This window comes from Pteropus vampyrus, unplaced genomic scaffold (assembly GCF_000151845.1).
Source record: "Pteropus vampyrus isolate Shadow unplaced genomic scaffold, Pvam_2.0 Scaffold291, whole genome shotgun sequence".
Classification (NCBI taxonomy): domain Eukaryota; kingdom Metazoa; phylum Chordata; class Mammalia; order Chiroptera; family Pteropodidae; genus Pteropus; species Pteropus vampyrus.
Window position 1 is genome coordinate 728,326 of NW_011889072.1, and position 24,360 is coordinate 752,685.

Here is a 24,360-nt window from a genome sequence, read left to right on the forward strand (position 1 = left end):
CACGTGGCAGGAGGACTGCTGTAGATGTGGCTCTCCCATACCCCCCAAGTTTTAGGACTTTTCTTTCCAGTGAAGAGGGTGAGGCTCACACCGTGGGCATTTTCCAGTCTGTCCACGGGATGATGCAGGGTCCAGTCAGGAGACAAACACACGGGTGTTTGAACCGGGGAATGCAGTGGGGACCACAGACTAGTCACAAGGGGGGGCCGTGCTGATGACACAGGGACAGCAGTGCAGTGAGCAGCCGCCAGCGCTGGCGTGGGCGAGGCCTCTGCCGCCAGGGCTGCGATTCCGACCGTGGAGGTGCACACGGTCACTGAGGGGCTGTGGGACCTGTCGGGCATGCGGAAACTGACCACCAGTGAGACCCTCAAGTCAAGGGAGAGTCTCAGGCAGGGAGCCACTGGGCGTCCTGTGCACAGCTGGCCCAGCAGCTGCCTGCCGGCTCAGAGCCCCCTGTTCCTGGAGACCCCCAGTTCCCTGCACCGAGGGCACCAGCTTCTAGAGGAGTGTCCGCAGGCTCCTGCCCGGCCCATCAAAGCAGGGTAGAGCGGGTGGGTGCGCGGCTCAGAGGCGGTGTCTAGAACGAGCTCCCCCACGGTGGCGGGGTCAGACGTGGGGGTGTGCGGCTGCCCTGGGTCATTGCGTAATGGAAGGGGACCCTGTAGGAAGAGCCAGGGTGCCCTGGCTGTCCAGAAGCTCACTTCCTGCCACGTCTTTTGGCAGGGACAATTGTGTGCACAGTGACCCTCCAGTCTAGTAGCTGAGCACGTGGCAGCGCCGTCCCCCACCATGACACAAAGCCCTCCCCGGTAAGCAGAAGCGGCAGCTGCACCCGTGTGCACCCTAAGGGAACACGTGTCTTATGGCTTCCACTGCGGCTTGGAGCGGGTCCTTGGTGTCCAGTATGTCAGGGATATGTGGGAACTGAAGACTTGAAAGTGTGCCAGAGTGAGAATGAAATGCCACCAAAATGCCAGCGACCTTTCAAAGAATCCAGCATGAATGTAGCTGCAGTTCCCCGCGCGCCCTCATGATCACGTTCGTTGCACAGTATCACATATGAAAGGAGATCTGGGCGGATTTCTTTACTAGACACGAAAAGTCTCGAGCAGTGGGACTAGCGGTGGAGGTGAACGCTGCGATCGGAGGAGGCTCTAGATAGATGGACACGTTATAATTTGCAAGTGAATTAAACGGGCACATGAAACAAACAAGTCAAAGGGAGAATCCAGCTTTCTCAAGAAGAATGTTCCCACGCTGCTCAGGACAAAGAATAAAGAAGCGCTTTGTGGGCTACGCCCCGTAGCCCGTGTCCACCCAGACAGACTCTTCAGTGGCCCTTGTGTCGATGCGAATTTTAACAGCACGCTTATGTCTTGGCTTGGAGACCTTTAACGCTGGGTCCAACCGGGAAAGTGGAAACGCTGAGCAGGAAATGGGGTTTTCGCCTGCATTTTGCGCAGCATGTTCCTAGCGCCGTTTCTCCTCCAGCCCCGTCTGGAACACAGCTCCGGTTCGGATGGCTGCGTGTCGCTTCAGTGGGAAGCGGGTCGCGAGGGCAGGCTTTCTTCCGTTGTGGGTGTCTGTTGATGACACCAGCACCCAGGTGTCATTGAGACCCCTCCATTGTCATTCAGAGTGAGGCGCATGTCACCTGGCCATTTGCTGCTTTGGAAACATACGGTGGGTGTCGCAGTCCAACTGATGGTGAATTTCTGCATTTTTTGGAATAGAAGTAATAAATTTTAAGTGTAAAAGATGTGAGTGGATAGAAATGGACATGGGACAGAACAAAGGACACGGAGAAGAGAGTGGATTGCGACCTTTCATGAGCCGCAGTCCTGGTCATGGTACCCTGTAAAAAGAGTTAAGAAGGATGAACCTGTGACAAAGCGACTGGCAAGCGGCACTGACGAGCAGCCTTGCCGCGTGGCGCCTTGGGACACCCTCCGGAAGAGGCGGTGCCGGCAGGAGAAGGGAGCCAGCGCGGGCCGTTTGGAGCAGCGCCCCCGTCCAGCACAGGCACCTGTCTCGCTGCTCCCCTTCTCGTGGCCCCCGGGGGGGGCCACACCATCCTGGGTGGAGGGACTCCGGGGGTGCGGGCCTCTGCGTGCAGTGGGAAGACACCCGTGCAGAGTCCGATGCTGTGCGCGGATAGCGCTCCAGCTTTGGACTCGAAGACCGGCCGGTGTCGGGCACCGTGCACAGCGTCACTCTGTCGCACCCCCGTGACACCCTTCCAGGACAAGAGCCTATCTTTCACATGAAGAAACCCTAGGCTCAGCACCCAGCGGACAGCCAGGTCCTCTCCGCAGAGTCTGCTGTGCTCAAGGGCGCTTGTCCCGACCACGGCCCCACCGCGCAGAGCGGGCCAGCCCCCCGCCAGCACACCCAAGGCTCAGGGCACACCCAAGTTATTTCATATTTCATCACCTGGACGGTCATTGTTTCCTTGTATGTCGCTAAAATCTATTCAAACTGCACTATTTCTTCTAGTTTGGTCTTCTTTAGGCTTGGAAAATAACTGGTGAACATCTTCCTGAAATTCATTCCACGCTTAGAAGCTGCGTTTATGTCACTGCAGGCCAGAGTGCCGAGGGCCGCGGGAGTGTCCTGGAGGCCGAGCCGCGGCTCTGGCTCCTCGCTCACTCTCCTGTCTGGAGAACCTTCTTCGCCAGCGGCAGCGGCACACCTCACACATTCCTGTTACTGTTGTTTGTGATGAATTACCCCGACTTGATAAGTCAGCCGGACTTCACGACGCGTGGTCGTGTCGGAAGGTTGAGTGAGTGATTTGTTTATTCGCTAGCAGACATCTGAGTGCCCACATCAGCAACTCTGTGGGCGAGAACCTTCCGACCTTTCTTTATAATTTGAGTTGAAGCATCAAGAAATGCCTAGTATTTTGTCCATGCAGAGGACTCGTTCTGCTGAAAGTCTCCACACGTGTGGAGATTTATTAATTATTGGACAAAATTCAAAATATGGTTCCTGCTGTCCTAAAACACGTGGTCTAAGAAAGTCTTCCTTTGTGTGTAAACGGAACCAGGTGGATGTGTGTCTCAGGGCCGTGTCGGGGACAGAGGTGCCCTCTCCAGCACGTAGCCGAGTCTCCAGCCAGTGATCCACTACTTTGAGCAGATTCCACTGTGGAGCAACTGGACGAGACTTGGGTTTCTCGGCTATGTTCTGTTCCGGGTGACGTCTGAAAAGCGACCTGGACAAACTGCAGCGTGTCTGAAGGAGGCTGGCCAGGCAGGCGGAGGTCGGAGAGACCTGCAGGCCAAGGGCGAGGCCTCCTTTCCTAGCAGGATCTTCCAGGGAGAGAGCCAGCTGCCTGTGGGTCAGCGGACACCTCGGGTTTTACGAAGGAGTTAATGAGAAAGGGGGAGGTCACTTTTCTTGAGCTCTGGGGGACTTTGTGCCCCGTTTTCCTCGTGACTGCTTTGTGTGGAGGCGTAACTTCCCCGGCGAAGAGCGCACGCCCTCCGCGGGCGGCCTGCCGGCTCCCGTGCGCATCCGCGCTCCAGCCTCCGAGCCTCCCAGCCAGCTGCGCGCCCCCGCGGTAGCCACCGTTCTGACCCTCCACACCGGAGAGCCGTGTTGCCAGACCTTGACTCGCGTGCCGTGCGGCCGTGTGTGTGCTGTCGGTGCTGCCGCCCGCCGTCGACACCAGGTCAGAGACCCTTCTCATCGTTAGTTCACTTGATGAGCATTTCTCTCAGCGCTGTCCTGGTCCCCTCCCCCACCCCAGTCACACCCCGTCTGCTTCCAGTGCGTTTAAGACGGGCTGGGTTCCGTGTTCAGGTGCCACGTTGCACGTGGCTGTCCAGGAAGCGGCCCACGAAGGCGCCCTCCGGGTGCCCTCGCGAGCGCCCGGTCCGCCTGCAGCGTGCGGGGACGGTGCCCGTGCTGGTGTCTGTTTTCTCATCGCCAGGTCTGATTCCGTCGTATAAACGAACCGTGGGTTTATCCATCCTGTTCAGTTGACATTCAGCTGTTTTCACTTTTGCTTTCTGCAAGTGAAACTGCAGTGAACATTCTCGAACACGGCTTTCGGTATGCAGAAACAGACATTTCTGTCGCATACGACCCAGGCCCGGAATTGCTGGGTCATGACGAATGTGTGTATGGCTTCGAGGACGCTGTCGATCAGTTTCCAGGGACACGGTACAGGCTCCCACCCCCAGAGCGCGTGGGACCTCCCATGGCTCCGCTGTTGCCAGCACTCAGTGTCACCAGTCCTACTTTTAGCCGCCCTGGCGGGTCCGGTGGTGTCTCTGTGGATTTCATGTGTCCCCTGATGTCGTACTGTGTGACTTCTCTTGCTGTGCATTAGCCACTTAGATAACATCCTTTGTAAAGTGTCTGTTCACACCTTTTTTGCCTGTTTTTCTTAAATTGGATTGTCTTTTCCTCATGGGTGTGTGTGTGTGTGTGTGTGTATTGGGGGGGATAGCTGTGTGATCTTTGTTGGATTTTCATATTGCAAATGCCTTGTAGTTTGTGACTTGCCTTTTTCCTATCTTACCAGTCTTTTGATGTACAGAAGTTCATAATTTTCAGGTAGTTAAGTTTATCAATCATGCTTTCATGCTTGATACTTCTTGTGTCCTGTGTGAGAATTATTTGCCTCACACAATAAACCCCAAGTTTACTGTTTTACCCTCCCGTGATTCATGCCGACTTTGTGTGTGCGGTGAGGTGGGAGTCAGTTTTCGCTTTTTCTGTGTGGATGTTCACTGTCCCTGGCACCACCGACTGAAAAGACCGCCTCCCGCACGCACTGGCAGCGGCGCCTTTGCCGTAGCTCGGATGGGGGTGCCCGCGGGTCTGCTTCTGGGCGCTCCCTCGTGTTCCACGGTCGTTTCTGCAGCAACACCACGTGGGCCTCACTGCAGCGTTGGGAAAAAGCTCGACGTCCGAAAGCGTTCTTCCAGCTTTGTTCGTTAGTGTTGTCTTTCCTTTCGGGGCTTGGTGTTGGCGCAGCTTTTAACGTTTGTCAGTGTCCACAAACCAGAGCCGCTCGGATTTTGATCGGGTCTGCATGGGCCCGACAGGCCACGTGGGGACAGCTGGCATCGCGTAGAAGGGCACGCCAGCTTCACGGACTGGAGGTGCTGTGCGTGTCTCCCTCAGGTCTTCTCGAGCTTTTATCAGCTGTGCTTCATAATTTGCAGTAGAGCAGACTTCTAGATCTTTCCATTTATTTCCATTTACTCCTAGGCATTTGATTTTCTTTGATACTCTAAATAGCATTTTTTAGATTTCACTTTCTAGTTGTTGTTAGATTATAGAAATAGTTGTTTTTTGTGTAATAACTTTGTATTCTACAGTCTTGCTAAATTCATGTCAATTCTTATAGTTTATATGTAGACTCCTTTGTTTTCAACTGCGAAGGTTCTATATTTTTCATTTTTTGTTACCTATTCTGAAGCAATCTCAAACTTACAGAAAAGATGCAAAAATAGTGCAAAGAATTTTTCCCTGCGTGTTTGGCCGTGAGTTGCCGGCACCGCCCCACACCCTTTCACCTCAGGTGTGCCCCCTGCGGTCTCAGGGCTCGTCGTCAGCGTGCTTTAGGACATCGACGCGGACCCTGCTGCTGTCAGGGCCCTGAGCCCGTCCCATCCCCGCGGGTCCCACTGGTGCCTTCACGACCAGCGGCCCAGGCCACAGTCACGGCTCTGGTCTCCAGCCTGTGACCGTCACGACCTGGCATTTTTGAAGTGACAGCAGTTATTTTGGAGGTGTGTCTTTTTGACCTTGCTGTTCCCTCGTGACTGGATTTAGGTCGTGCACCTTTGGCAGGGTGTTGTGGACTGGATATTTGCGTCCTCCCAAAATTCGTATGTTGAAACGTAACCCCCAGTGTGATGGTTTTAGGAGAGGCGCCTTGGGGAGGTGACTAGGTCATGATGGCGGAGCTCTCCTGAACGGGGTCGCGCCCTTACGAATGACCCCAGAGGGCTTCCCTCCCCTTCTGCCATCTGAGGGCCCTGAGGAGACAGCTGTCTGTGACCCAGGAGGCAGGTCCTCACCAGACATGGAATGTGCCAGCACCTGCATCTTGGACTGCAGCCTCCAGAGCTGGGAGGAATAAGTTCTGTTGTTTCTAAGCCACCCATCTGTGGTGTAGCAGCCCAGACAGACTAGGACACAGGGATGGCACAGAGGGATGCTGGGTTCTCACCGCGTCCTGTCACGTGGCGTAGTTTCAGTGTGGTGACGTTCACTTTGACCGCTTGGTTAGGTGGCACCTGCCGGCGTCTCCACGGTGAGGTGACTCTTTTTCCCTCTATAATTAGTAAGTGCTTGGTGGGGTAGGTCTTTGACACACGTAAACGTCTCGTGTGCTTTCTATCGGCGTGGACTCATGGATTCCGTCCTGTCCAGTGGGTTTCCGCCCATCGTGTCACTGTCCTCTGGTGCTCCGTTTGCCCTGGATTTGACCAGTGGGAACTGATCTGTGTTCTTCTGACACATCTCCCTCATTCTGTGAGCACTTCCTGGCGCAAACTGTTCTGGATTCACGGGGCCCTCTTCCTGCCCCAGCCTGGTATCAGCCCATCCTCCAAGGAGGGTGTGTGTGCGGGGTACACGTCTCACTTTCCGAGTCTTGCTGATGCCAGGACCTCTCAGGGGACAGAGCCAGGGCTGTGGCACTGTCTGCCAGGCCACCCTCCCACGGAGACGTGCTCAGTTGCTGCTCTGACGTCCCTCCCACTCTGGGTTTGCTGTCTCCACTGACTTCCCCCACCACGCCCGCCCACCCCTTCACTCAGGGGCTCCCTCACCCCACCCGGGTTTCACCATCCTGCACTTGGCCCCTGTGTACCGACAGCTCCCCTCCCCAACCCATGCTCAGCCTGCGCTTTTTTGGAGACCTTTTTGAGGAGCAGGGAGATTTTAGCCCCCATCCGTCTCGACATGGCTTCTTTATCTCCTTACTTTTAGGACTACAGGACTTCCGTTCGCCTTGTCTCCAGATGGTTCTCCCGGTTGACTGTTGTATAATTTAGTTACAGTTTTAATGCAGTCATGGGAGGAGGTGAACACAGCATTTACCTGCTCCACTATCTTGACCAGACTCCCATTTTTTTATTTTAAAAAACATATAGACCTTTAAAAAAGCGGGTTAGCGCATACTCATGATACGAATTTCAAAACACAGAGAAAGCTGTGCGGTCACACGGGTCAGTGCTCTGGAGCCACCTTTCTTGTGATTGTGCCCTTCCTGAGAGTCCACGTTGACCCTGCGCAGAGCTACAGCGTGGGTTCTGTCCCCGTGCAGGCGGTGTCACAGGCGGTGTTCTGCGCCTTGCCGCTTTAGCAGTGTACTTGGGGTCTCTCTGTTTCCGTGCGCGGAGCGGCCTTAGCCCGACTGCCTGGAGGGCACTGCATGCGTCGGTTCGCCAGCCAGTCCTGTCCTGGGGACAGGCCGTGCTTAGCCGTTCGCTGTTGGAAGCACTGCCATAGCAGGTTCTGATCTCTACACACCTGGTTTTGCACCTGCGAAATACTTCCTAGAAGTGAGGTCTTTAAGAGAATGGTTTGGACGTTTACAGTGCAGTAGGTAGTTCTTCCCGGCCCCCGCAGAGGTTGTGGGGTTTGCTCCCACCGCCCCAGCAGGGAACACCTGTTCCCCACCCTCCCCCATACTCCCTGACACCTGCCGTCAGACTTGGAGCTCTGCAAGCCCGGTAGAATCTCGGTTTAATTTTGATTTGCATATCTCTCGTTAGGAGTGCAGGGAGCCTCCTTATCTGTGTTTAGACATATTTAGATTTCTGTTTTGTGAACAGCCTGTTCTTTTGCCCATTTTTCTCTCCAGTTCATAATCCTCTTACTGATTTCTGCAATTATCTGTGTTTTAAAGAAATTAGTCTTTGTCTGTGATAGGAGCTATAAATGTTTTCTTTTTTTTTTTTCCTGTCTGTCTTTGAAGAAGTCTTTTGACTTTACAGTGTTTCTTTCTTGGCAGACGGTTTCTAATTTTGTGTTTTCAGTCTCTCAGGCCTCCTGTTAGGCTTTTCGCTTCTGGAGAACACGAAAATGCCCTTTTTCCACCCAGCATAAAACAAAATTATCTCACTGTGGTGCACTTCGCTGAATAGATGTCTTACTCATCTCGAGATTATTATGTGAGGTAAAGGTACAACCTTATTTTTTCCAAACAGGTACCCAATAGTATTTTTTGAGAAATCTGTTTTCCTCCCACTGATTGATTTGAAATATCGCTTTTATCAGACACTAATATTTCTTCACCACCTACTCTGTTCCATTGATTTGTGTTTCTAGACACGTACCAGTACCAAACATTTTAATTACTGTGGGTTTTCAACAATTTGAGTGCCTGATAAGGCTAGTCCTCCCCTATTTTTCTTATCCAGAATTTTTTTTTTTGGCCATTTTTGCATTTAAAAAATGTATATCGAGTATAGAATCAGCCTATCAGGTTCCTCAAAGAACCCTTCTGCTGCTTTTATTAGAACAGGGTGGAATCTTTGGGGGACCCAGGAGCACGGTCGCCTCTGTGGGGCGTTTTATCCAAGAACATGGTATGCCCTCTGCCTCTGCGCGCCTCTTCCCTGTCCCCCCTTTTCTCTCTCATAAGAATGTTTTTAAAATCTTCGTACAGCTTTCTTTCATTGTTAACTTCATTCCAGGATACTTCAACTTTTTTGTCACTGTTACAAATGTGGTCGTTTCTTCCTTTCTAACCCCAAAGAGTGGTTAATTGTGTATGCGGAGGCTGTTGAATATCTCTTTGATTTTCCCCCCACCGCCTAACTGAATTCCGTCTTTTTCAGAATAGTTTTCTAGTTGATGTTCTTGGATTTTCAAAGGTAATTATTATATCTGCGAACAATGGTAGTTTTGCTCCCTCTAATTTTTTACCTCTCGTTTATTCGCTTTGATGTCAGTGTTGCACAGTAGTGATGGAGTGTACTGTTAGGAGTGGCATCATCTTGTTTAAAAATCACATTTCTCTTTCCCGTTTTATTAAGAATTTATACCAAGAATGAAAATTGAATTTTATGAGATGCTTTCTCAGTGTCTCAATCTGGAACTGCTTAGAAGATTGGTTTTTTTTTCTATAGGTCTATTAATATGATGTAGTAATGAATGTTCTAGTATTATATTGAATTATTCTCTAGTAAATGATTTTACTTGATTATGCCATATTACTCTTTTAACTGTTGCTGGATTATGTTTGCTGATATTTCACTTGGAATATTTTTATCGATATCCATAAATGGACGTTTTCCTGTAGGGGGTGTGTGTGTGTAGATTTGGAGTTCAGGAGTTCTTTTTCATAAAACAGATTTAGGAGGAAGTCCTCATGGCCACTGCCGTGCTTTGGATCAATTTGAATAGCTTTGGAAATGTCTGTTCCTACATGATTTGTGAAAACACCTGATTCTGATGGTTTTTGTAGGAATTGAGTATGTATTTCAGGTGACACAGAATACAAAATTCCTTTTGTTACCTGATAATTGACTTAAAGAAAGTTTCTTAGTAAAATTTACTCCAATTCAAGACGTTGAACAGACGTGCATACACATATGCCTATATATGCGCTCATTCATGTGCATACGTGTGTGTGTCATGATGCCTGCGTATGTACATATGCATATCCATGTGCGTGTATCCACTTGTGTGTACGTGGGTGTCTATACATGTGTGGCTATATGCATGTCCAAACACGTGTGTCCATTCGCGTGTGTCCATTCGTGTGTGTATCATACAGGTGTACATATACGTGCGCATCCGTGTGTGTTATACATGCCTGTGTATATTTGTGTGCATAAATACAAACACGCGTGCCGTTACATGTATTTTTGTACCCAGACGTCAGAACCCCATTCTGGGTGTTGGACATCACAGGGCACTGACGCGTTGTGAGTGTGCCCCTGTGTGTCTGCACACTTGGTCCCATTGGGCAAGCCCAGGAGTGGAGGATTCGGTTGGCGGGTCGTGAATGGCTGGGTAGAGCTGTTAACCGTGCCCGCACCCAGCCAGCACACGGGGACGCCAGGCGGTTGAAAAGGAAGAGGGACGGGCCGAGCGTAGTGGGCAGCGGCGGCCGGGTTGGGTGTCGGGTTGGCGGCACACCTACTGTGTGCTAGGCCTGGAGACTCGCGGGCGGCAAGACAGCCTCTGCCCTTCCAGTTCACCGTCTCGGAGGAGGACTGCGCCCACGCAGATACGTGAGTCCACGAGAATGCAGGGACGCACAGTGCGGGAGATGAGCACCACGTGACGTGGCCGTCAGGTGGGACTGGCTGGAACTGGTGGCTTACGGGCGAGGTGACTTAGCAGCTTCTCAGAGACACCTGGCAGCTGACAGAGGGCGGCGAGAGGGAGTGTTCCTGGAGGGACTCGCCCGGTGTGCAGGTGGCTCCTGGGTGGGTGAAGCCAGGCAGCGCAGGGCCGTGCGCATCGAGCCGAGAGACTTGGAGGGCCCCCACCACCGCGCCACCATCCTGCTGTGGCGTGAGTGTCAGGGAGCCCGTGAGGAGGGACTGCTGTGTTTGTCCTGGCGGACGGGGACAAAGGCAGGGGGGAGCGTGTGGCTTTGGGAGAGCTTTCGGGGCGCTGGTCCGCTCACCACAAGTGCCCAGGTTCAGGAGGACTTGCTGGCAGCACAGCCTGATTTCGTGGCTCCTGGGGGATTCACTGCCCCAGGGGCTCTGGTTGACTTGGGTCTGACAGCACTGGCACGTGGGGGCCCTGGAGGAGGTGGCGCTGGCGTGATGCAGCCCCGCCTGGCCGATCCGGGAGGTGGCCCTGTGCTGCGGCTCTCCCTGCGGCTCGGTCCGACAGACGAGCCCACACTAAGGAGCCGACACTCCACAGGCCCAGCGAGGGGCCCCGCGGTCAGACCTAAAGGAGGGCGGCGCCCTTTGGGACAGGGGGCTCCGCCTCCCCCACCTGCTCGCGTTATCTTATGTGCACAAATGACCTGCCCACTGAGGAGAAATCGATCCGGGAGGTGGCCCTGTCCCCATCCCCGTCCTCTTCGCTCCCCCAGCGGCGGTGACCCGAAAGGTGCCCGTACAGCTCTCCGCTGTTTCTGCTGCACGTAGATGTGTGTTATTAAATGGAGTCACGTTATGCGCACTGTATGGACATGGCATCTTTTTTCTTGACTAAACCGTATCTTTGGACTTTATTCTGCGACAGCACATGCAGGGTATTTTTAAAGGTTACGTAATTTTCAGTTATGGATGCACCATTGTTTATGTGGCCTCTTCTTTACTGAGTCCGTCCTTGCACGTTTAGCTCTGTCTTGAGTGAGAATATTTGTCAAAGGTTCTAGAAGTGGAATTGCTGGAACAAAGGTATTTCGTACACTTAAAATTTTGAAGTGTTTTCAGACGACCCAGAAGATTGCGTGCACTCCCCGCCCGCACTGCGTGCGAGTGGCTGTCTTCCCGTGGCCACCTCCGTTGGTGTCACCACCCTTCCCGTCCTCGTCGATGTATGAGAAATGGTGTCTCGCTGTTGTGCTCTGTCGCTAGGCGGCTCGCGTACCTTTTCCTGCGCCTGACAGCCATTCGCGTTTCTCCTCCCGACTCACAGGAGCGATATGAGAGAGCAGTTGGAATTTCTTCGGTATGATCTACATTGTAGCTTTGTTCCGTGTCTTTCTATTTAGAAGTTTTACATTTTTATTTAATCAGAAATCAGTCTCTCCCTTGCTGCGCTCAGGAAGCCCTGCCTCGCCCCGAGTTCACCAAGGGGTCCCTGCTCTCCTTCCCTCCGGCGGTTCTGTGAGCCGTGCAGCCAGGGGTCTAGCTTCGCTTTCTCCTCATGAAGAGCAGTGGCCGCGCCTGGTTTGAGAGTAGCCCGCCCGTCACCCCGCTGTGCCCGCTGCCCCTGGACACCTTCTGCACTGGGGTCCTGTGCACACGGGTCCGGTGCGCACACGGGCTGTGAGGCCCACTCAGGAAATATCAGGATTTGGTGGAATGTTTACTGAGACTGAAAATGGGTTCTGTAGCCTGAAGCTACGAAGCCATGCGATGAAGACGCTGAGAGCGTGAGATGAAGGAGCTTTTGGCTTCCTGCTGGAGCCCGTTTCTGGGCACAGAGCTCCAGACGCGCGGACTGGCTCCGCGGTGGTGTGCGGGCCTCCCCGGAGGCACGGAAGCCAGAATCGGACAGAGTCAAGCTCTGCGTGCAGGAAGCAGCTCCGTGCGAGTGCTGATAAACTTGGTCGTTTAAAGTCCCTTAATCCTCTTCATGCTTTTTCTCACCTGTCACCGCAGCCTAAATGCGACGGCCAGATATTGCTGACACAAGTGTGGAAGCGCTTGAATCTGATCGAGTGTGACTACTTCGGGCTGGAGTTTCAGAACACCCCGTCCTGCTGGGTACGTGCTTCTCGTTCGCGTGTGGAAACAGGCTCCAGGTGTGGCAGCGTGCACACGACGTGCAGGGCCCGGAGAGCCTGCGAGGACCTACTCTGGTGACAGAAGACGCTTTGCGACCGGCACGTTACTGCCACCAGAGCCGCACTGCGAAACATCTCATGTGTCGCCGGAGAGGATGTATTGGCCTGTTATCCAAGCCTCATCGCATCCTCCCCACACTGTCGTCTGCCTGCACAGGTGGCACGTCCTACAGGGTAGTCATCATAAAAGCGGATTTTGAGCAAACTTTCTCCAGGCTTCATTATATTTAATAGATGAATCTTTAAAGTTTTGAGCTTTACTAGGGAACTGTTTTCCAGAAACCACAACCAGCCCACACGTTAAAACGCGTCGTGGGGCTCTGGCCGGCTGTGTGGCCACCCCGGGTCGGTTTGTGAGTGGGGTGTGCGCGCGGTGCGTGTCCGGCCCCACGGTGCCCCCGATGCTTGTTGGGGCCCCGTGCCTGGCAGCACCACAGCACCTCCTCGCCCCTAGAGCCGGCGCCCCCGCCGCTCTGTTCTGCCAGGGTTTGACGTGTGCCTAAGAGCAGGAGGGTCAAAATGTCCCTGCCTTGCCCATCTCTCTTAATAATAATTGTTTTTGTGTTTTGTAACATACTAATTACATAGAGAAATTAATAGATTCGTTCTCTTAAATCCCCTTCAGATTTGGCTCGAACCTATGAAACCCATCATTAGGCAAGTACGAAGTAAGTCCTTTTTTTTTTAAACTTTAGACTTCTATTCATTTAAGATGCTTTTGTTCTTGACTGTTCAAATTCAAGGCGTGTCCAGATGTCCATTGTCACTAGTCTGGACAGCAGATGAACCTGGAAGCCATTTTGCCGTCAACCTGATGAGGCGCGGGTGGGGGTGCGCTAGCTCAGCGGGCTTCAGTGGGGGCCTCGGGGGGCCTCTGGGGGCCTCGGCTCCTCACCTCAGACGTGCTGCTGATGGTGCTTTCATTTGGGGCCAGTATGCAAAAATAAGTATGTGGTTTGTCTACACTATCAAAAGACATGGGGGGTCCTGTCTTTAATTAGCTTTTTAAATAAAATAGTTAATACCATTCTGTAATCATGAATGCAGTTATTTTCTATTACGTTTTAAAACTATGGCACATCGTAAGCTGCTCGGTTCTTAGTAATCGCACAGCACGACATCTCTAGTGGTCGGAGCTCCCCGTACCGTGTTCAGCACTGGGGAGGCTGTGTGGGGGGACCCGGCCTCCCTGGCAGCCCGGGCCACGTGGGGCGGGTCGCACTCCAGCAGAGCCGCTCCTCCTCCCTTCCGCTGAAGCGCAGGGTGGCGGTGCTCCGGAATCTCAGGGACACAGGTGCTCCGCCAGCCCACACCTTTCCCTCCCAGTGCTCAGCTTGTGCTGGCTCCGTGCAGCCAGTGGTGACACCATCCTTTCCTACAGTGCATGAGGGTTTCAGAAACACCTTAACTTTTGAAATCACTTTTTAAATTGTAAAATGTAAGTAAGAATATATTTTAAAACTTTAATGTGCCATTTCCTGCCCATTTTTAGGGTTCCTTGAGGAATCTCTGCTTAATGCAAAAGGTCTTAAATTTTCTTTGATATGTGATGGGGACTTAGGACTCATAACTGCATGCCTGGGGAATTTCTTAATACCTTATTCGAGAAGATCTGCTCTAACCGGCGGTTTGAAAGCACCCGCCCAGTCACACCACAGTGTATGGAAAGAACGCAAATACAAAGATCGACCTTAATTGTGAAGTTTAAATGTTTTCTTTTCATAGAGCCGAAGAATGCCGTGCTTCGCCTAGCAGTGAAGTTTTTCCCACCTGACCCAGGCCAGCTGCAAGAAGAATATACACGGTAAAGAGCCCGCTGTGAGCTGTGGCCGCTGCCAGCAGGGCTGTCCTTTCACCCTGTGTTCAGAGGAGGGGTGAGCCTGGTGCACGTGGAGACTGGCCGGTGTGCAGTGCTTAAAGAGGCGTCGTGGCAACTGACCCTCGCACGAACGCAGATATGAACAGGACTTGGAAGAAAGGTTTTCGAGAATGAAAAATGAGACACTAGGGGACGGTTGGACCGATTTTCCCTCTTCTCCCAGTGCGCATGGGTTTATCCACGTGCGTGGAGGTCTTAGGGACGTCGCCCGCGTGCTTCTGACAAGACATGCTTCGCTAGGACGAGTACCAAGTGCGCGAGTCCTCCTGAGTGACGAGGTTTCCTTTGTGCTGCTCTTGAATTCAAGACTGGCTCTTTGACATAGTGATTGAAAGAAAGTGTTTACAGTTGTTTCATCTGGGCAATAGGATTATGGAAGGTTTTTTCTTTGTGTTTTATGTACCAATTCTGTAATGAATAATTAAGCAGCAATCTAAAAACCAGCTCGAAGCCCAAGGTCAGGAGTGAGATGAAGCTGACCTGTGGCGGTGTGGGGTACCAGGGCACCGTGTAGCCTTCCCGAAGAGACCCGGACTCGTGCCTGGGGACCCCCTCACGAGGTTTTGGCAGGCCGTTTGTCACGGGATCAGACTGCCAGCTGCGAGGGCCATCGAGGTTACATTCGTTCTGCCTGCGTTTTTAGAGGAGGAGGTGACCCCAGGGGGGGCAAAAGCATCTTTATAGTGAACACAGAACTTACCTCAGTCACACGTTACATACTTGACATTTACCAAAATAGATCTCTTTTGAGGGAATAACTTCTAAATATATATATACCTGGGAAATGATGAGTAGCCAGAAGTTACTAATTCAGGGTCCTGAGCCCAGGCCATGTTTATGCGGAAGGTCCTTTTTCACTTATAAAAAAAAAATATATGTTTGTGGTAAGAGAAGAAAAAGGTTCTCTAATAAAGCTGTGTGGAGTAAAAAAGGAACATGCCCACTTCACCCCCTGCTGGCCCACTCCGCCCAGAAGCACCGACACCAGGGACGTGTCTCAGGCGAACCCACAGGCAGCGCACAAGCAGACCCAGGGCCCCAGAGGGACCGATGTGTCGCAAGCAGCGTCCAACCGTCCAACCGTCCCCTCGTGTCTCATTTTTCATTCTCGAAAACCTTTCTTCCAAGTCCTGTGCGTATCTGCGTTCATGCGAGGGTCAGTTGCCACGACGCCTCTTTAAGCACTGCACACTGGCCAGTCTCCACGTGCACCAGGCTCACCCCTCCTCTGAATGAACACACACGTGGCACTGCAGAGTGACTTCTTCACCCCGTCCATAGCTTGCCGCGGACAGCTTTCCATAGCAGTATATAGAGGGCTGTGACCTAATTTCTCTAACCGTTCTCATATTAGCACATGTTTAGGTTATTTTTTTCTCTTGTAATGCAAATAAACATCCCTAGCCACTCGTCTGTGGTAACTCTGGAAATATTTCTGCAGGAAAAGTTTGCAGAAGTGGAACTGCTGAGGTAGAGTATGCGTGTTAGAATTTTCATTGAACACAGCGCCTTTTAACAGCTCACACTGGAGCATAGATTCCAGCAAGGGGCCAGTGAGTTTGTCTTGTTCACCATCGTGTTTCCAGGCCCCGGTTCCGTGCCCGGGACAGAATATGTGCTCAGTAACTACTCATTGACGGGAAAACGGACACGCAGATGTTTTCAGTCTGCTTTCCCTGGTCACGTTCCCTCCAGGGGTATGCGGGAGCCCCCGTCCTCAGACCCTAGCCAAGACCAGATAGTCCCAATCTGCGTAGAATTCTCATAGCCGCCCTTGAGCTGTATCTTAGTTGGCCCTCTTTCTGCCGTTTCACACAAAATCGTGAGTGCAGTTGTGCGTGCAGCAGAAGCGGCATGCACTCACGCGTTTCCCCCGCGGTGTGTAGGGCTGTGGGCTGTGGTGCTCAGGAAGGCCGGCGTCTGTCCTCGTTCACGTGAGGCTCCCGCGTGCCCGGCACTGTGGATGTGGTGTGCCCTGTGTGACTCAGCTTGCCGAGCCGCTGCCGCCTCAAGGGCCACTTGTGCCTGCCTTTGCTCACTGTCTGCCCTGGTGTCACCCTCCTGGGGCTGTGTGCTCTCCTGCGACGGAGACACGGGGAGCATGTTCTGGAACCTTTGGAGTTGATCTCTGTGATCTTTCGTATTCCCTTCTAGGTACTTGTTTGCCTTGCAACTTAAGAGAGACCTCCTGGAAGAGCGCCTGACCTGCACGGACGCCACGGCGGCACTTCTCGTGTCCCACCTTCTGCAGTGTCAGTGCCTCCGGGCCGCGGGCGGGGGCCGGGGCGGGGGCGGGGGCGATGTCCCGGGTGCGCGGCCCAGGTAGGCCCAGCCTCGCCAGAAGCCGACGCACCTGCAAGGTTAATGAGCGTGGGCAAAGGGCGGCGTTCCGTTTGCACGTTCGCGATATTACCTTCCGCAGAACTGGAGCCCCTTCTGGCAACGAGCCCCCTGGCAGAGAGGCCCGAGGCCCGAGCCCGTACCCCGGGCATTCTTTCGGGTTGTTTCTCCTTTGTGCCTTTGCTCATTTTACCGACAAACCTCTCCAGCCTAGGAGTCAGTGGTCAGCCTGGTTCTCAGCGCCCCCAGGAAGGGGCCTCCTTGGGGTGAACACCACAGCCCCCAGACAAGTTGGGCGTTAAACCTGGAGGAGAAAGTAAATGTTTCTTCAGTATCTCACACAGGGCAAGAGCTGGCTCAGATGTATGTGAGGAACTGTAGTTACTTCAAGCCGAACCGGGGGAAATGTAAGAGAGGCTCTGACGCCGGGCTGCGCTTCGCTGGGCTGCACGAAGCCCGCGGCTGGCAGAGCAGGAGGCAGCGAGTGCCCACGTGGCATTGGGCTGGGCCAAACTACGGTGCCCCGAAGCGAAGTTACATGCGTCAGCTTCTCATGCATCAAGTGTGGTTTAAAACACACACTCTGTCCAACTGGCAGCTCGGCGCTTGCCCCCGGGGCTACTCACCTGGGTCTTTGGTCTTTAAAACTAAAAATATCCTCACCTGCCTACATATTTGCCTTTAACAGCATGAAACATTTGGAAAAATAAAATACAAACTCTTATTTAGTTAAGGATGTGTTATCTTACTACAGATTTAGGATCATTTTTTCTACTTTTAGTTTATGCATTTGCATGTACGAATGCTTATATTCTTCTTTATTTAAAAATTAAAATGTTTAACGGTTGTGATCTCATCTCAGCGGAGATAGGAGATTATGACGAGAACCTGGATCGCGAGCACCTCAAAGCCAACGAGTACCTGCCCCGCCAGGCGTCCTCTCTGGAGAAGATACTGGAATTCCATCGGACGCACACGTGAGTCATTCGGGACCGGCCGCCGGCCCACGGTCCCTGCAGCGGTGGCCAAACGGCGCGTGAGGGCGCCTGCGGCAGCCTCTGACCACACTGACGGCTGGCGCTCCCTGGGAGCCAGTCACGCACTGCAAGGTGGCCGCTTTAGCAAAGGCTGGGAAGGAGGTCGGGGCCCCAGGAGGAGCGAGGACAGCAGGACGTCGGGTGGCTGTCGTGGGGGTCCCTGCCGGGCAGTGTCGAGTGGTGGAGGCAGCCCTCGGTGGCTCAGTGCAGTTCATCAGCTTCTCTGAGACTTGACAGCGGCGAGTTTTTCCGGATTGGAGTGAGGGACCCAGAGGGACAGTGCTGGAGGAGAGGGGAGTGGAGAGAGATTCGGAGACAGGGCCGTGACAGGGCAGAGCCAGGGCTGCGGGCTGAGGCCCAGGTGGCGGTGACCTTGATTTCAGCAAGGTGAGCGCTCCCGGGCACATTCTGGGCACTTGGCCGGGTCCTGAGAAGGAGCGGGTTGAGGCGCAGGCGTGTTCCATCACATAACGTCGTGTAGGTGAAGCTCTGCTGGGGTCCAGCACCTTCTGTAGAAGTTTGGGTGCCAGCTCTCTGTCAGTCACTGCTGCCCACACAAGTCACTGAGTCCTGCTTCGAGGACACTGTGCCCTGTGAGGCTGCCTGTACTTGGTCACGCGTCTGGCCCCTCCCCAGACCTAGGGAGGGCCTGGGCGCGCCCGGCGGCATGCAGGCTCTGGATAGGCAAATACGTGGCGTCAGTTGACACCTGAGCTGGACAGGTTGACAGGCACAGCCTTCTTCGGGGGAGGAGCGATGAGGACCGGGAGGGTGCTCGGGAGGCTCCTCTGAGGAATTAGCCCCTGGGGGTGGTCCGGGCAGAGGCCAGAGCCGAGGAGCTGGGGAGACAGACAGGAAGGAGGGCCCAGCACGATGCAGATTCCTCTGGGTTAACGGTAGAGCGAACAAAAGTGTCAGCCGCTGACGGGACTGACGCGACCCTCACATGCTTGCTATGTGTGACGTGCTGTCGTGGCTGCCTTCTCGGCGGCAAAGCTGAGCGAAGGCATGCGCTCCGTCATGGGTGTGGCTCGGGGTTCCCCTTGGCGTCAGCATTCAGCACTCCTGGGCTACCCAGCAGGGGGCCGGCGCTCATCAGGGCTCTGGCTCGTGTCCTGGGTGCCCTGGGCATGGCCTCTCTCAAGCCTGGCCTTCATTCTGGCTGGTGGCAGGGAAGGTACAGCAAGCAGCTTCAGGAGTCACACTGACTCTGAGGACCAGCTGGACGAAGGGCCCTCTCCCAGTGCCAGCCAAAGGTGACGGTCATTTGTTCAGGATTTGCCCCTGGAGTTGGGGACAGGGTCTCTCCCTGCCGAGACACACCGAGCCAGGGCTGGACACCTGGAGGAAGGGGTGAGTTGGGCGCTGCCCTGTGACTTGTCTCCCAAGGCAACAGTGCCCAGGAGAGGGGCGTCCGGGGAGCGGGCAGACCGAGCTGTGCAGCGAGTGAGACCACCTCGGGAGAGAAAGATGGCACAGAGTGCGGAGCCCAGCAGGATGCGTGGAGGAGGGGACACCACAGGGCCGTGAGAGCAGGGGCCACGAGCATGCGGGCCCTGAGGGAGGGCTCCGGGAAGGGGCCGCAGCCTCCTGAGTGGAGGGTCACCGCCAGGCACAGCGAGCGCGGGCGGGAACGTCCACGGGCTGTGACTGACCGCGCAGGGGCCTCGGCGCCTTCAGTGAGGTTCAGGCTCAAGAGCACTGAGAGTGAGGGGTGGCAACAGTCTGGAGCGGTGACACCGAGCAGCCGGCCTGTGGAGGAGGCAAAGAACTAGACCTCGGCGAGGGCTGGCGTCCCGTGTGTGTGTATGTGCACTTAGCTGCACCTGTTCATTTGCGTGTGCATGTCGTGAGGTGGCTGCTTTAAAAACCCTAGGGCGCCATCGAGAGGAGAAGTCGGGTGGGCCCCCCGAGGGAGCCAGAGTCCGGAGCCCAGGTCTGTCTCGGGCCCTCACAGCTCCGCTCCGCTAACCCCGCCTGCCGTGCCGGCAGGAATGTGTCGCACGTCCTTCATTTCTTTGAATCCCCCTTTGTGGGAGTCTCTCAAAGACAGTACTGCGCCTTCGTTTAAATCACGATGGGTTCTCCACGTGGCTTATGCTTCCGTTCCCGACGCAGTGGGCACACCCTCGTGATCCCCGAGCAGGACGCTGGAGCAGGCTCTCCCTGACTATCCCCGTGCTCGCCTTGGACCTCTGAGTTTGCAGGAAAAGACTTGAAAGCTGGTGTCTCGGTGCATGCCAGACGTTTGTTCCTCACGGCTCTGGGGGCCGGAAGTCCAGGTCAAGGCACTAGCAACTCTGGGTCTGGTGGGGACCTGCCGGTTGTCTTCTCCCTGTGCCCTCATGTGGAGGGAGGGGCGAGGCCTTTCTGGAGCGTCTTTTATAAGAGCACTGACCCCATTCACAAGGGTTCTACGCAGTCACTTCCCAGCACTATGACTTCGGGGGTTAGGCTTCAGCATATGGATCTTGGGGGGCAAAAACCTTCCTTCTGTAACATTCCACCTGTCCCCCCACAATTTTTGTCCTCACATGCAAAGTACATTCCTTTCACCCCAATAACCCTGCAAGGCTTAAAGTCTCATCGAAATCCTGTGGGTGAGACTCCAGGGACACTCGTCCCGAGGCAGAGTCCCCTCTAGCTGGGACGCTGTGGAACCCGGCTAGTCATGTGCCTGCAGGTACAGCGGCATCCCGAGGAAATCCGAGCCTGACCGGTGAATGATGGTCACCTCAGGCGTGAGACTGGGCCTCTCAGCCCACAGCTCTGCGCTCTGCAGTGGCCCCACCCACCACCGCTGCCCTGGGCTGGGTCACCCTGCAGCTCCCGCAGCCTGCCCCAGCGCCCTCCGATGGGAGGGCAGCCTCAGCTCCTGCACTAGCCCTGACCCGCAGCTGGCGGGCCCCACTCCCCGCGTCAGACACCGCTGGACCACGCCCTCGGCGATCTCGGTTTTGGCATACGAGTAGGCTGGGAATTTTTCAGGTCTCTAAACTCTGCTTCCTCTTGGCTTAACAGTCCTACCCTTCAGTCATTTCTCCCTGTGCTTTGCTGCGCGTGGTCAGGAGCGGCCACACTCCACCTTCAGAACTGGGCTTAGAAACCTCTTCAGCTAAGTATCCAGTTTTATTGGTAGCAAATTCTGCCCTCCATGAAACACTAGGACATAAACGCCGTTTGGCCAGAGTTTCCCCACTGTATAAAAAGGATCGTCTTTCTTCCCGCGTCCAAGAGCAACCCTCGTTTCCGTCTGAGAGGTCTCGGAATGGCCTCACCATCCCTGATGCTGAAGCCTGCTCATGGCGGTGGGGGGTCCCCGCTCTCTGGGCCACCAGCACTGCCCTAGCGTCCAGGGTGCTCGCCGAACCTCGGAACCGCCAGCCTCTGCTCCTCCCAGCTCTAGGGCCGCACGCCCTGCAGGTCAGGGCTTCTCGGAAAGCAGCTATGTCACACACTGGGCGTCCCTCCCTGTCGACAACTTAGGAAAATGGAAGTTAATAGGCAGGTTCCAAATAGCCAAATTCAAAGAATGGAAATTTTAGTCAAAGAGTGGAATCAGGAATGGCAAACCCGAACAGCCGCATTATTCCTTAAAGATCCACAGCTCAGGCATTTGGAAGGAAGAAGAAGGAAGGGAAGTCCTGCGGGTGGATTCGGGCCTGGGACGTGGGTGCCCCTGACTGGGACAGTCTTCCCTTTGCCCAGCTGCCCGCTGTCTGAGCGCCAGCCACCCTCCTGGAGGCTGGCGGGCAGTGCAGCGTCTCTTCCTGGGAGCGAGAGGCACGTGGCACGTGGAGACCTGCACGTGGGTAAAGCCAGTTGTCCTGGTGACGATATTTTTATTCGGTTTTATAATTTTCTTCACATAAAAGTCTGTTGCAACGGTCGGATTGCACATCAGTGCCCTTAGAAAAGACCCCCGCTCTTTGAAGGGCTGATGGGCTCCCTGCGGTGCTGGCAGAGACCTTGGCGTCCCCTCCGGCACGGGCGTCTCCACCTGTCCCGTCTGCACATCCCCTCGTCAGCACGCAGTGAACGCAAAGATGCACCCGTGGTGGGGCGTAGGTGACAGCGCAGGAGGGAGGGACGGTGTGTCCCATCTGCACGGGGCCGTATTCGCAGCGGGTGGGGTCCCAGACAGCGAGCGGCCTACCCCGAAGCGACGAAGCCCCCTTTGCGGGCTTGTTCCACTCAGTTTTCCTGGTCATGTCTGCGCTGCGCTCGGCTCTCAGAGCAGCCACTTTCGGGGCTGTGACCTGCCATCTTTCACCGCAGGGGCCAGACGCCTGCCGAGTCCGACTTCCAGGTGCTGGACATCGCCCGCAAGTTGGAGATGTACGGCATCAGGCTTCACCAGGCTTCCGACAGGGAGGGGGCCAAGATCAGCTTGGCGGTTTCCCACACAGGTGTCCTTGTGTTCCAGGTAGGGAGGGCAGGAGCGGGGGGTGGGGCTGCTCCGGCCTGGCGGGCTCGGTCTCCACATATTCTGGTAGGCTTTTGTTCTGATGGATGAGGTCTTGGACTTGGAGGGGAGCTTTGCATGTCACCCAGTAGAGAAGTTGTCTTCTTGTCTTTGTCCTCACTGTTTCGGAGCCCACCGCCCCTCAGGGCGCCCGGCCTGGCCCCCTCTTCTGGTGCTGAAACAAAGGCCGCCCCCTTAGGCCTTCACCTGAGGCTCTGTCCTCCCGGGAGCGGCCCCCGAGCCTCGGCTGGGCCTGCTGCCGTAGGAGCCGCAGCGGGGCTCAGCGTCATTTAAGGTGACGGGACAGAGCAGGCTAGAAAACACAGAGGGTGCCGCCAGGTGACAGTCCGTGCTCAGGGAGTTTCTGCGTTCGTCGTGTGGGGCAGGTGAGTAGTGACGGACGTGGCCACTGAGCTCCATCTGTAGCTGACTGTGTCCTGGGGTTTGCGGCATCCGCGGGTCTGACAGCGACTGCTGGAGTACAGGCCCTTTGCTCCAGAGACTGTGTCCTCTCTGACCTGGGTAACTGCGTCCCTGCCCATGGCGGCTCCTTGGGCTCTCTGGGTGCTGGCCCTCGTCGAAGCACGCACCTCTGATTGAGTGCAGCGGTCCCGAGGCCTGCCCAGTCGCGCAGAGCAGGGGCCTGGGGACCCGTCCTGGCAGCTCAGCCCCCGTCGGGCTCCTGGCCTGCGACCGCCTGGAGTGGCTCACCTGTTCCGCCTCCCTGGTCAAGCACGCTTGTTTCCTTTTCCTCTGCCTCGCCTTCACATGTCAATGTCCTGTCGAGAAAACAATTTAATTTTGAATTTTGAATGTGAATTATGTTACGTGCTGTCTGAGTGCAATGCAGCCCCGTTTTACGTTTAATGACGCATCTGTGAGAGGGAGCGGTACGTCAGCCATGCCCTTGAGCGAGGGCCCCCGCGGCCCCCACACCCGCTCACACCCGTGATGGTTCCTGCGTCACAGACTTGAGTCTTACGTCCATCGTCATTGTCATAGTTTATAGCCAGAGCGAGTTGTAAAAGCAAGGTTAAGGACTTCACATTGAAGATGGCTGATTCAATTTATTTGTACTCCCTCAAATCCCCCACCAGGATGGCAGTGAAGAAAATTTTTTTAAGTTTAAATCAGTAAGAACCAAGACTGAGAAAGGAAACCACAGAAGTTGAGAGATATCAGCAAAATGTTGGGAGTTGGGCAGTGAGTAGGTGAGTGGAAGAGGCTGAGGTCCAACGGCTGCCGTGGGGAAGCCGGGGAAGAGGCCACTGTGTCCCCAAGAGCCAGCCAGGACTGGGACGGGAAGCTGGGTTTGTCCGTGTGTCTGCGTGCGGGGCACTTGCAGCCCGCCCGTGTGGGAGGAGGGCAAGGTCGTCCCCTCCGGGGTACGGCTCGGATAGTATAGAGGACGCGTCATGCTCCAGCCCATGAGCCGACGGCTGCGACAGGCCCTTGTCTCGGCCCCCTTGGAACACCGGCCCCACTGCGCCTCGCAGGCGGGAGACGCCCCTCTCCCGAGAGGCCAGGCAGCCTCGTGGGAGCCCCACGGTGTTGACCCCAGGGCTCCCACCCCCCACAAAGAGCTGCGAGCTGGCCTTGTGGGGCCTCCTCTCTTGAAAGCTTTCTTTTGGAAACACTCCTAAACTTACCCCGACTCACCCGCTGCTGCGTGTCACACCCACCGCTCCTGCGTGTCACACCCGCCACTCTCAGGCGTCCCCCCAAGGTGTGTGAGGGGAGGCCGGCGTCGTGGCCTGATTCCCAGGACTGTAGGGTGTGCTTCCCAGTGCAGAGAGTGCCCCTTCTCCACTGCAGTGCCCTGTCCCCGGGCCGCTGGCACGTCCTTACCAGACTCGGCGTCTGTCCAGCCTCGTCAGCGGGCCAGCGACGTCCGCGAGGCTTTCATTTCCTCCGGGCAGGACGCAGCCTCAGGCGCGTGTGGTGCGGGCACACGTGCTTCCCCTCTCCGACGACACCGGCGGCGTCAGCACGGTCCCGTTTCACGTTTAGTAAAGTGTTCCTCATCTGGGGCTTGTCGGCCGTTTTCCTGTGATTAAAGGTAGACATGTTCCCAGTGCGACCACTGCCCAGGTGATGTCGTGTCCTCAGGAGTCACACCTGAGACGCCCTGCGGCCTGGCTGGCGCCGTGAGTGCGGACGCGGTGTCTTCCGC

General features: G+C 55.0%; 1 protein-coding gene across 1 annotated transcript in view; it reads left to right on the plus strand.

Moving 5' to 3' along the window:
• Nucleotides 1-24,360, plus strand: part of FARP2 (FERM, ARH/RhoGEF and pleckstrin domain protein 2) — a 96,865-nt gene that overhangs the window by 25,839 nt on the left and 46,666 nt on the right. Inside the window, exons 3-8 of the mRNA XM_023521086.1 lie at nucleotides 12,282-12,386; nucleotides 13,092-13,134; nucleotides 14,192-14,270; nucleotides 16,500-16,597; nucleotides 17,548-17,662; nucleotides 22,001-22,148. Of these exons, the coding sequence (XP_023376854.1) occupies nucleotides 12,282-12,386; nucleotides 13,092-13,134; nucleotides 14,192-14,270; nucleotides 16,500-16,597; nucleotides 17,548-17,662; nucleotides 22,001-22,148 (588 nt within the window). The remainder of the gene's footprint in view (nucleotides 1-12,281; nucleotides 12,387-13,091; nucleotides 13,135-14,191; nucleotides 14,271-16,499; nucleotides 16,598-17,547; nucleotides 17,663-22,000; nucleotides 22,149-24,360) is intronic.